Genomic DNA, 13,018 nt, shown 5'->3' on the forward strand with positions numbered 1-13,018 from the left:
GATTCATGCTGCTTTTACCAACATATTTAAGAAAAAGATGGAAAATTCTGAACATACAATTAATATCTACCAGTTCATTTCTGAATCGTGATGCGGTAAATGTTCATTTCCGAATGAATCACTTATATCCGTTAAAGATATAATTTACAAATAAAAAATTACAGAAATTGATTTTCAGCGAGCACTCTCATTCTATTCATTCACAATATTACAAATCATTTTTCAACAGATATTCTTGCCATTTTTCACTTTTTTTTTCCATTTGAACGCTTACCACCTGAGTATTTACCGCGGCATCTACCGTGCATGGAATATCGCAGAATATTCAATCAACGATATCTCGTTCCATATACCATGTAGTAAAAATTAAATACCACATGAGGTTTTAAGTGTTTGCCGTTCATAAAACAATCAATCAAGTTCTAATATTTTATCTTAGTTCTACTGCAAGTCATCGACCTTTTTGTTTTCCCAAACGTATTATTACGTGACTTAGTTGCGCAATAAATAATTTGATTCGTTCTTCAACTCCGCACTGTCATTACTTTTCTGAAATACCTGAATCAATTTCCAGTTCTTAAAAAAGAAAATTGAGTTGACAAATTGATTAAGTTAGTGCTAGAGGGTTGCAGCCTTGGATCTTTCCCCCTTGAAAACATCTTACATCCGACGCTGCGTTATGATTAGAAACAAGGGGGACGAGAAAATTGAAGACACTTTTGACTCAAGACACAATTTCTAATATTATAAAGCACCGATATTGCAAAAGAAGCTGCGATCGAAAAATGCGCACATCTATGCGTATCAGAGTTAGGTTACTTAGGTATGTACAGAGCTCACGCGGCATGGATAAGTCGCTGCATATTTTCATTCTGAAAGTGAAATTGGAACCTAATTGGTTGGAAATCGAGAAGCAACGAGTGGCGCATTTAGTCATGCGTAAAATTTAACCCCCGATGGGGGCGGAAGCCGACGAAGGGCGGGCGGGTCGACGCGAGGGGAGGAAAAACGATATTTATATATCGAGGAATTGAACCTGCGAGCGGGTGAATCGAAGGGCGAAGCGGCGGATGAAAACGAATACCTCGTACGCACTGACATACCTCTGTACACTTGGCTGCAGTGATCCTCGACGAGTAATTTATTCGACGAGTCGGTTACGTTGGCAATGGAGAATCAGACCGCAGCGCCACCGCTGATCGGCTGCAAGGACGGTAACCCAGGTCGGTCTCTCCGATTTCATTTCTTTTGTAATATGTTACAGTAGACTAAGAACTATGCGACGCGTATTTTTTTATCTGCCAAACACCTTAAGGGGGTGAAACCATCCTCCAAAGTAAGGCATCTCAAAGGATGATTTGAAAGTTTCTTTTTTCCCCACTGAGAAAATTACATTTTTCATTTCTCGTTGTGAGAAAACTTTTACAGTTGGATTGGTTGAAAAATGTTATGTTCTCTTGGGTGAAACTGCAAAATCACCCCTTAGCAGGCTTTACTTCGGAGGGTGGTTCCACCCTGTTAAAGTGTTTAATGGCACGTAAAAAAAAATACGTGTCCTGGGTTACCATCCTTGTCAGAATCACTGCGGGAAAGTATACTTTCTCTTCTCGTACATGTTCAAGTGCGCAAAAGTGAATTGCGTTGCTGACGCGGCTGCTCTTGGCTGCTGTTTATCAGATCTGAATACCCCATCGACTATGCGATATTCCAACAATAACCAGCAAAACATACATGATACGTTATATAAGTATACGCCGGTGGTAATTTATTTTGAAGTGCGGTAAGAACTGTACACCATGCGTCAGAAAAGTCTTGTAATCTTTGATTTACTCTCCACTTAATTGCATGGTCATAGGCTAGCGCAAGCATTGAACGATAAGGCAAATAATTTCTCTGATTCTGCCATCCCTTCAGAAACAGCAACGTGTCCGTTTCGGGGGAAAGATCGCCCTTCGACGGATCCTGCTGTAGCGCCCAAGGCGGAGCGGAGAGCACGGATAACAGCGACGTGGAGGAAGTGCCCAAATACCGCGTCGTACTTCTCGGTGATTCGGGGGTCGGGAAAACTGCCCTCGTCTCTCAGTTTATGACCAGCGAGTACATGAACACCTATGATGCCAGTCTGGGTACGTTGACTCTGAATTCAAGTAACATAAAAAAATAAAAAAATAAAATAAAATGTCGGTCAGATACTGAAGAAATAATTTTCTCGTGTGAGAGTTCAAAATTACACGAATAATCGACAGCGTCATTTTCTGCATGATAACTGATCGTGAATATATTATTCGGTTGTGAGCAGTGTGGACCTCTGAATGCCGTTTACAAAATTCTAAATTTAAATACAATGTAAAAAAAACTAGGAATGATAAGACTCGTGAGTAATAACACTGGTCTCCAACCAAAATACTGCACAGGTTTTTTATGCTGTTTTTTTTTATAGATTTTAACTCACGGAGACGAGGAAAAATACTCGAAAAGTTCCATCGCGTCAGGTTTTATGTTAAATTTGTTTTTTGTAGTTTCATTTAGAGCGAAACTCCCGTTTAATTCGAAATCTGGTATCCTATTCTTGATTCTAAAAAACCTATACAAAATTGATTTCTTACTTCCATTTAATATCGATTAGAGCGACACGCGAGTATAAATACGAACAGGGAAGCAGAAAATGGAAAGCGCAAGCTCGTTCGGAGGTGTATCACGGAGTAGAAGAAAAGGTTTCATAGGCGAAAAGAATGAACACAAAATATTGAATACATTTGATGAAGAGATTGTTCGTCTAATTTTATAAGAAATATTGTTTAGTTCGTTGTAATAAAATAGTGGTTTTTTCATTACTGTTATACTTTTTTTATCCAAACCCTTTGTATTTTTTCAAGAATACTGTACGTGATGGAGGAAAATGAAAGTTATTTTATGATTCAGTACACTCGAAAACATAATATTTACCAAAAACATCCCATGCAACTGAAAAAAATATTTTTTTTGCAAACCTGTGTATTATTTTGACCGTTCTCTGGACACGCGTATTGTGCCCGACCGCTTAATAATCTCGGCAACGTAGGTATCATACCACTATAAGCGGTTGATAAATTGCATTAACAGTCTGAGGTGAATCACACTCGTGAATTACTGCAAGTTCTCTGACGTGGGACCAACTCTCCACGTATACCTATACAAGCACGTGTATACTCGTACAAGCATTATACATTCAATTTTCATTGCTTCGCGCATTCCGGCCGCGTGTTAAAATGCCTACTTGGAATACACTTGTAGCCTGTACGTACCTGTCTACTTAGTACCTTGATATATACGATAGACATCAGTTATTGTAGGCAAGTATTCGACCTAACATAAGCCCGACGTTTCTGATTGCTGCGATTTATCTAGTTGCTCTATTAATTAAACAGCGGGGGCTTTGAGGTAGCAATGGTGCCAGGATTTAAGAGGCCGCAGTATAGTGCTGTCGGTGTTCCTGATTATACGCGAAGAAGACCAATTTGCTACAGCCTTTGTGCATTACTCGCTTCTGTTATGTCGAAGGAGCGAGACTCGAGTCGCAGGCCGTGAAACAAACATTTGCGAATGAAGCATTAAAGATGCAGGGCTAAATCTTGCAAAGTGATTACAACGCATTACCTATCGGTGGGCGCGAATTAAAGACAAGAGTGTCGATACGCCCGCTTATATTTCTTAAGAACCGCCAAGCTGAACTCCCGCTGACCTTTTCAAAGTTTAACACCAAACCCCCATTATCGCATGCTGCGAAATTCTAACTATATCACCATTAAGGGGAGGTTCTAGTCCAGAGGCCCGAAAATGTGCGTAATTTCATGATTTTTTTTTGAGAGTATATACGTATTTTTTTTAAAAAACTTTTGTGGCATTTATTTGTCTATATTGTAAAAAGTTTACAAAATTTTTTCGAGTAAAAATAATACAAAATGGCAGCTCCAGCCCTCACTGACGACGGTCGTGCGCGGCGGTGGACAGTGTGCGCGGGGCACTCTACAGCCCTGCCAAGTGATCCGAAACGAAAAAACCAAAAAAAATCTTAAAGTAGATGAAATTTGGGGGGCCTTATGAATTTCCGATTTTCAAAAAACCCTTTTTAGCAAAAATGGGGACCCGTTGAAAAAAAAAACACCTTTTTTGCCTCTTTTTATTTGTTTTAACGTTGAAAAAAACAATACTAAACATTTTTTTTTGACAAAAAACGCTTCCTGAATGCCCCCTAAATTGAATAAGCTTTAATTTGAGCCGCCAAACGTCGAAATCGGTGTAGTCGTTGAAGCGGAATCGCGCCCCGTGCGCAAAAAAAAGGTGTTTCGAGAAAAACGCGTTTAAAGTTTGACGAAGAAAGAATCGTATACAATGTTTTTTTTTACACTTACATCTAATCAGCTATTCCCGCACCATACAGGACTCCTTCCTCATCTTCAAAAAGCATGTTTTGCTGAACTTTGGTGCTGATTTTGTCAATTCTGGCCTTTTTTGCCAACACTGATAAATTCGCCTCCGCGTAATAAATAAATAAATTCGCGTTTCTACCTGTTTTTCGGTCGACGCCCTCTCTCGTCTATACGCTATAACTCGTAAAATCAATTAGATAGGGAAATATCCTTTTGCCTACACATTTTTAAGACTTTAAGGATGAAAATAAAGCAACACAAAAAAATAAATTTTTTTGGTCGATTTTGACTGGAACCTCCCCTTAAGGAATTATTTCCCGGATCTCGGTCAATGCTGGGAAGAGTTGATCTGCGGTGGTCGTTGGTGTTTCATTCGTTCGTTTCATTTAGTACTTATACGTATAAGTTCATTTTATAGAATCGATAACTATAATTACTTTATCTGTCCATTCCAATAAAACTTACCATTCAAAAATTGTCACCAGAATATTTCAGACTTTTTTGAAGAAAAAAATATCATCTACGACGATTCTCTGAAATTTCTTGTTTCCGTAAAACGAGTCCCAGACGACAGACGGATAGCTCAGGGATACTAACTATAAATCAGAAGGTTAATAAAGCGCGATATATAATCGCGGAGGAGAAGAACCCGTCAACGGTGACAATATATCTTCCGTTCTGGGTAAATTTACGGTGTGACGCCCATCGTGGTGATACGATTCATGAATTGCTTTCAGATGACGAATTTGGGGAGAAGACGGTCTCCATTCTACTCGACGAAGAGGAATCCGAAATGATATTCATCGATCATCCGAACGTGGAGATGAGCGTGAGTTATCTAGATACGGCATGAATAGTCGCGAATCCCATTCGAATGGGCTATGTCGTTACATGTATGGATGTACAAGGCCTTACGCCGATATGGAGGTGTACACCTACAATACACACCCATATGCCTATGTATATAAGGCCTATTATGGAATACGTTAGAATACGTGCCTACCTAGCACAGCGTCGGATTTATTAACCTTCGGATTACAATTCGACCGAAAATTCATTCCAGACCTGATCCATGCACAAAATAGCGTTTCTGATTTAGGAGCAAAGGATAAGGTGTTCGTTAACGGAACCAACGTGAGATAACATTCAAGTATTGATGAAATGCAGTCTTAGCCTCGCTTTATGTTAGTTGTTCCACGGTAGGGATTAGATCGGTCAACGCGAATTTTGAGTCTAGGTTCTAGATGTCAAATTTTGCTTTCTTTTACGTAATTTATAAACGAAGAAATAGTTCAACTAGATAACGTTTGTTTTTCGTAGAAACCAGAAGGATATTTCGGATTTAAAGAAAAATTACCTACTTTCTCAACCATTTGTTGTAAATAACAATTGAATAAACTTCACTTTTGCATTTAAATCACTTTCATTAAAAAATAATAATTAATAACATTCTAAGAATGTAGAAGAATTGACAAAGAAAGTTTAAAAATGAACTTTTAAAATTCTATTTTCGCATGAACGTTCTCGTATCAAACCTGAACTTAAACTCCCTGCCTGATAACGTTAATAACGGTGAAGTCCATCACACCTTGGTGAAAACATTTTCTTTTCTTTTCCACATAGGCACCATTATTAGCTATGAATCAAAAACTTCAAGACTTATTTATCAACGTAAATAAGACAAAAATAAACTACAATAAAAAAAAATAAATAAATAATAAATTACAAGTAATAAATAAAGGTTTTGGGTATTATTTGACGTATAAAATCGAAATTTATCCATGACAACAGAAATGCAAAGAAAAAAAAAAAAAATCGGCTGACCTGTGTTATTCGGCTCTGTACTACCGGATAATGCGCATTTCTTGGTAAAAGAGGTGCGTAGATTTATAATTCTGTAGCTCCGCAGCAAAGGCCGTTACAATCATAATCTATTACACTTTGTACCGAAAGTTTTACCTTACTTCGGAAAAATTCTCTTACATGCGGTAAATCGTTGATTATTATCTGCTTTTCATGAGGGATTAATTACCTTCGTTAGTGGGGCCACAATTAAGCCCACATTTGCAGGATATCTCATTTCTTGTTCTCTTGAGAGTTGAACGGGATTCGGGTATTGACCAAAGTACGCATAGGTATAATGAAAATTGAAGCGAACGTGCGTCCTAGTAATTTCTTACAGTCCGAGCACGCAACGCCCACGCTTTTGGATACAAATAGAGTTTTGAGGTTGAAAGTATGTCTTGTAAATTAGGCTGGCAGGCCGCGGAGTACAACAATATATATCCGTACGCAAAGGTGCGCAGAGCCCGCAATAAACCAGCGAGAATGTGGAATAGGACAATCTTACGTACATTACAGCTATGAAATATGCAGGGATGCTTATGTGCGGAAAAAGGTTCCTCAAACTGAGCAAAAAATCCTTTTCGTCCCACCTAAGCTTCAAACCTAATTCACACACAATATCCAGACGCCAGCACATTACACTTGATGTCGCTTTTCTTTCTCCGCGTGTAATATAGTGAGATATTACATATATTTGAATATTAAATTGAACGCCAGCCTGGGATATGTAATTGAGTCGAAATCTGGAAAAATAGAAAGAAATGTATGAGAAAAAGAAGAAACGGTAAAAGACAAAGAAAAAAATACCTCGTCATCACCTGAACCGTTTCAGGAGAGTAGGCATCAAAAAAATTCGAAATTTTTCATTTCTTTTTTTTTCTACTCTGATATTACAATCTTTTCTGAACATGTTGGCGTAAGGAAAACTGAAGAATTCGCAAAATTGATTTCCCGGGGACTAGGAAGGCTTTGACGGTTGAAAATGGGGTAAACATTCAATTGACGTTTATGAACAATTGAAAAAACTTATCTCATTTTTCTTATTTTGAAGTCATTTGTCACATTTTTTATAGTGAATATCAATGGTATTTGTAAAAAAACGCACTCGTTTTTCTCAAATCAACGTTTCTCATTAATTTTCCACGACAACTCTAGAACGTAGTGAGATATCGCCGTGTTCTTTTTTTTGAAATACAGCTAATAACTTTCTCTACAAACTGAATCAACGTCTGCGTAAAAAAAAATTCAGTATTGTTGTTATTACAGCAAATGTCATTCACTTTTCGATGTTTCTCAAATTTTAATCGCCTTTTTTTTAATTTCTATTTTTTCAAAAAAATTTGGTACAGTCTGTTGAGAAACATCCCACGAAGAGAATGGCGCTTAAAAATTGCCGTAAACTGTAACCGTTCACTCGGAATCGCGGCAATAAGGGAGCAGCGCACGAGACGCGTGGTCTTATTTATCCGCCCGTATCTCCCTTAAATATTCAAATTCTTCAAACTTTGACCACTGAATTTTATAGCCAAAACTCCAATAAAAATGTCGCAAAAAACTAAATATACGTATGTTGTTTCTGTTCTTCGCAAGTGCCATTTGAATTTTATCCAATGTTAGGCCTATTTTCGCCACCTGTTCTCCTTAAATCCTCTACAGGAATTTACGGACAAGGGGACGTTGTAGGCTAGCTATTCACCAGGAATCGTGGGTGTTAGAGAGTAGAGCGATTCTTTTGTACCACGATTCATCGCGTAGCATTAATCGATCACTCGATGAGAGCGTTGACTTGTAATGTTACCACACTCGCCGGAATTTCGTTCAACTCAATTCACATCTTCGATATTCCATGGAAGAGAAATAGGAAAACTTACATTGATACGTTATTCACGCTCGTGACTTGATGCAATTATACTTACTTATTAAATTATTTATAAAGTCCAGAAATTTCAGAATTACACAATTCGACTTAATGTGGAGCTAATCAGTGTCCCTTTCGTGAAAAAATGTTTTCATGACAAAGTTTGCAGAAATTTCTCGTCTAATCTTTACTGAAAACATCTCAGTTTCCCTAATATTTATATCTCGTTCCTGCGTCTGGTTCTCCGATCAGACCATTCAATTTTTCGTCCGAGAGCCCGAAAGATACGAGAATAGGCAAGTTGATAGAATAATGTATGAAACGAAATTCAACCATCAGTTTCAAATATTGAGTTTCGTTTGCACGTGTATTGTAATGTAAGATGGGTTTTGCGCAGAGACGGGCTGAATTTAGAGCGATGGAATATTAAAGGCGCACGTGAACAGTATTGACATATCAATATTTTCAATTTTCAGGTGGAAAACTCTTTATCGACGTACGAGCCACACGCCTGCATAGTTATTTACTCGATAGTATCACGTGCTAGTTTCGAAGTGGCCGAAGAGATCCTTAACTATCTATGGCGAGAGCATTTCACCCAGGAACGCGCTGTCATCGTTGTTGGAAACAAGGCTGACCTGGCCCGAAGCCGGACAATCACAGCCAACGGTGAGTTGCTTATTCAGTACTAGTCGTGCCTCCACCCGTCCTTGCCGACTGATTTATAGGTGAGTAATCTGAGATTTTTGTCAATAGCGTGATAAATCGGTATAACTTTTATACACTGGAAAGCAGTTGATTTATTCGTAGCCAACTTAACAACCGCCTTAACTCGACTCTGTAGTGTTGACACTTTTTTTTTTTGTTTCTTTTTTTTTGCGTTTTTAATAACGACGAACGTTGTCCGTGCGTTGCTCGCGCTCTTATACGCTGCAGTGGTTGCCTGTATAATCCGGATCGAATTCCGATGCGTTTTTCACAGAGGGTAAGCAGCTTGCTACTTCGAGGGAGTGTAAATTCATAGAAACGTCGAGTGGCATTCAGCACAACGTCGACGAGCTCCTCGTCGGGGTCCTTAAGCAGATCCGACTGCGGGAGTCCCGGGACAAGAAACTGCGTCGTCAGGGCAGCAAGGGAAAAATGCTGGTTAAGCTGCACGCGAGCAAAACAGCCCTCAGCCTGAATCTTGCCCGTGAAATATTAAGCAAGATGTGTATTAATGACACGAAGAGCAAGAGCTGCGAGAACCTCCACGTCTTGTGAAGTATCGCCTAGCTCAACGTAAGCCCAATTAAGTACACCTACCGATTCGTTGAAATCGTTCAAGTTTGAACAGCCGTTAAAAGGTAGGATTTAACATTGTTTCCTAATTTTCGACTTCGGTTATCGCGATGATTGAAAACTGTTATTTCGAGCATCATTATTCTTGGGCGAAGCTGCATGGTTTTATTTACCTTGGAGAATTGTTGTCGTTGCAGAAAGTGTCCACCATGCGTACGACGGAGATTTAAGAATTCCTAAGCAAGTAAATAGTTTGTGCAAAAGCTTTGGATGGATCGGAAAACGGGCAGCTAAATATTCTTCTCCAAAGCTTTTTGCGATTTGTAATTTGGTCGCACCTACCAAGTCACCACGTTGTTAACCGTATTTCCAAACAATTTCAGTCGAATCGTGCGCAGCGAATATCTCCAAAAAAACAAACACAGGATTCATATTGATATTTTGGTAAATCAAATTAAAAAGCACTTTTCGACTACCCAAACATATATTTTACCTGGTTGCCATTGTACGCTTACTTCCGAAGAAACGTCGACTATCGAAAACATTCAGGTCCAAAGACTATAGTTCTTTTTCATTACACGTGAAATTTTGGCATGTACATACATGAGCCATACATTTCGTATATCCTCATCCCAGGCTCTTCCCTCTCACTCTCTCACCCCATCCATGATTTTCCCAATGTTTTATATCCGAACTTTTTGCGGTGGTTTCAATATCACCGAAGCTGTACCACGCAGCTCTCATGCCTACAAATACACCCTCGCGAGACGGTAAGTAGGTATTACGTACTCTGAGCAGTGAGGGGAACTTTTCCCCGCGACAATGCTTGATGCAATAAAATGTAATAAATCGTAACTTCCACACAACTGTAGCGGCGAGTGACGCAAGTGTGTGTACGCACGCTGTATATACGTATAAGCCCCCCCCCCCCCCCCCCGCCGCCTTCCCTCGCCCCCTACCCCTACCAAGTCTTCTTTAATTTGAAGTAAGTATATTGTATTCGTCTTATACCCTTGTACATTAAAGTGATATCCACTCCATCGCACATTCGCTGATTGCTATTTAATTAATTCTTGCTCGTTACTCGACGCCGTTCCACCCCCACTCTTGCCAGGCATCTTTTCGACACTTACACTTGTACCTGCAGACAATCTTCAAATTCTCGTCAATTCAACGCGGCTGAACCGAGGTTCAGGGACTAAAGGCCCTGTTCGAGATTACGTGTAATTTCACTGATTGTAAGCAAAAATTAGTCCGTGATATGACTTGTATGATATAACGATCAGTAACGGGAATAATTGTCATTATACCGGTATCAAATTTACGACATGCAAATATTTTGTCTAAGCTCTTGTACTGTCTTACAACGCAGCTTTGCGTATCGTCATTTAGTTTTTCTATTTCCTTAATAATCTGTCTATTTTTAATTAGGAACTAACAAACTTTCCTCGATTTAAACATCACAATACTGCCTTCTCTCGAAATATAAAAATTAAGTCTCGTGACCTCTTGCGTTGGACGTTGGATGACAAGATATATTTAATCGTTTACGGTCAATCCTCTAAGTGTATAAATATTTATTCATAATATTCATCAACATTACGCAGGTATTTGTAGTGCATCATCCTAAGACAAACGAGTCCGGGTATCATACCTTGCGTCAAGAGTTCATTACAATCATTACAGTTTATTAATCACAACTATTTTATATACCAATAATTAATGATATTTCATTTAAGGAACCAACGATGAAATCGCGTGACGAAATCGTAGATTGTATGCGTATTGAAACGAACGGCAATTTGCCACCTAATCGTAAGTCTGTCTCAATGTTCGACGTTTCGTTTATCGACCAGTGTCATCGGTTACTCGTTTCTGATATATCGATGCCCATGCCATGTACCGACGAAACATACCTCATACATATATAATACCTATATCCATGCATACCTACATGGCTGGTGTAATACTCCGTCGAGTTTATAATGAGTTTCTTGAATCATCAACGGTATTGAAAAATAAGTCTCGCTGCGTGTATAGATACAATGATTCGTGTAAAGTAGACGTCTAAAAGCGCACCGCACACCTTATACACTTGTAACCTATTACTCAAATCATGTGTAAGGTACGCCTTTAAGATTGAATATTAAATGCAATCGTAAATGTAACGGGTGAGATTAAGTTTTAGTAAGTGGTTCGCTTCATTCCCTGGTGAAAATTGTTTTTCTTGAAACCAATTACTTTTCAGAACTTTTTATTACACAACTTCGGTAAATTTTCTGCTTGAAAATATCTTATAAATCCGGAATTTTATTCTGTGTGTATTTCTGAACGAAAAAAATCTCGTTTCAAAACATTTCCGCAACGTTTCGTGCGATTTTCTTTCCAAACGTCAAATTGCTTTTTTCTCTTCAAACCGTTGAATTTTTCCATTACCTGCAAAATCCTCGTTTATCATAACTTGATTACAATTCGCCAATAAGTTTCTAATCCACCAATAATACTATACGTCGATGTTTTAAATGGTAATACTGGCGAAATTACAGAACAACATTTCACTGGGGGTTTTTATCTATGCAAGGAAAGAAAGCTGCTTACCTCCCTTACAGGCTGCGGCGTTAAGCCAATGTAGGGATTTGATTAGGTAAGAATGTATGTAGTAACGATTGAAACTGCGTAGAAAATTCCGAAAATTGAATCGATCTATAATGCTCGTACAATGATCTCGTCTGTCAGCTCTTTGTTATTTTCCAAAGTGCAAAGCCGAAGAGCAACGTCCGTTACGCGGTTTGTCATTTAATTATTTCACTTCATGAAAACGAGACGACAAAATGTTCACGATTCCATGTGGGCAGGGACAAATCGTAAGGCATTCTATCTACCTTTCGCTGCGTAGGTAATAACACGGGCGTATGCAGGTTTATTTTCGTCACTCTGTTAAACGGTTTAATACTGTTACCTGTGATTTCGTTTAATTGTATTCATATTATAGTAAGCGCGTTCATGCGTGTATCTAATAACAGATAAAGTTGGCGCAAAACATACTTACCCATATTCATATACCTATAATTTACATATTACAACTATACGTCATCGCTTTGCCAATCCCGGATTTTTTTTCGTAATTATTATACATGTAATTATTAGCAGCTTATACACCTAATTCAGACCCTCTACACCCCAAATTTTACATACCAATACGTACATCATGTATATTATTTATCATGCATTATTATACATTGTCATGTATATATCAATTACATTGTGTTTACAGCTTCTGTTTCTTTTTTAGAAAGTAAGGTCTATCGATCAGATTTTTCGTACGTTATACCCGAATTTCCAAGCGTAATGTTAGTTTAATATTCATTTTGTATAATGGACATAAATCAAATACAAAACTTGATCATTGTTGTTAAAACAATGCCTACAAGTAGACACGGCCTAAATTATAATACGTGCCATATACATATACGCATAGAATGATTTATAAATCATAATCCAAGCAGCAATTATACTAATGCGAATTATTATACACAGTATTAACGTTTGCAATACGTTAATAAGTACTTGAATAAAGGTTAAGCAGGCCTCTGAAAATACTTTCAACGTAGTTTTATGTTGCATT

At 38.3% G+C, this 13,018-nt stretch overlaps 1 protein-coding gene across 4 annotated transcripts in view; it reads left to right on the forward strand.

Annotated features, from left to right (window-relative positions):
- LOC124299895 (uncharacterized) overlaps positions 1–12,379 on the forward strand; it is a 37,311-nt gene extending 24,932 nt beyond the window's left edge. For 2 of the 4 annotated variants that reach the window (XM_046753321.1, XM_046753320.1), the window contains exons 5-8: positions 1,915–2,126; positions 5,147–5,238; positions 8,589–8,781; positions 9,095–12,379. In XM_046753321.1, coding sequence (XP_046609277.1) covers positions 1,915–2,126; positions 5,147–5,238; positions 8,589–8,781; positions 9,095–9,375 — 778 coding nt within the window. In that variant the 3' untranslated portion in view covers positions 9,376–12,379. The remainder of the gene's footprint in view (positions 1–1,914; positions 2,127–5,146; positions 5,239–8,588; positions 8,782–9,094) is intronic. The other 2 variants (XM_046753322.1, XM_046753323.1) reach the window with 2 other exon arrangements.
- Positions 12,380–13,018: the final 639 nt, after the last annotated feature.

The sequence above is a fragment of the Neodiprion virginianus genome, chromosome 3, assembly GCF_021901495.1.
Source record: "Neodiprion virginianus isolate iyNeoVirg1 chromosome 3, iyNeoVirg1.1, whole genome shotgun sequence".
NCBI classification, from domain to species: Eukaryota; Metazoa; Arthropoda; class Insecta; order Hymenoptera; family Diprionidae; genus Neodiprion; species Neodiprion virginianus.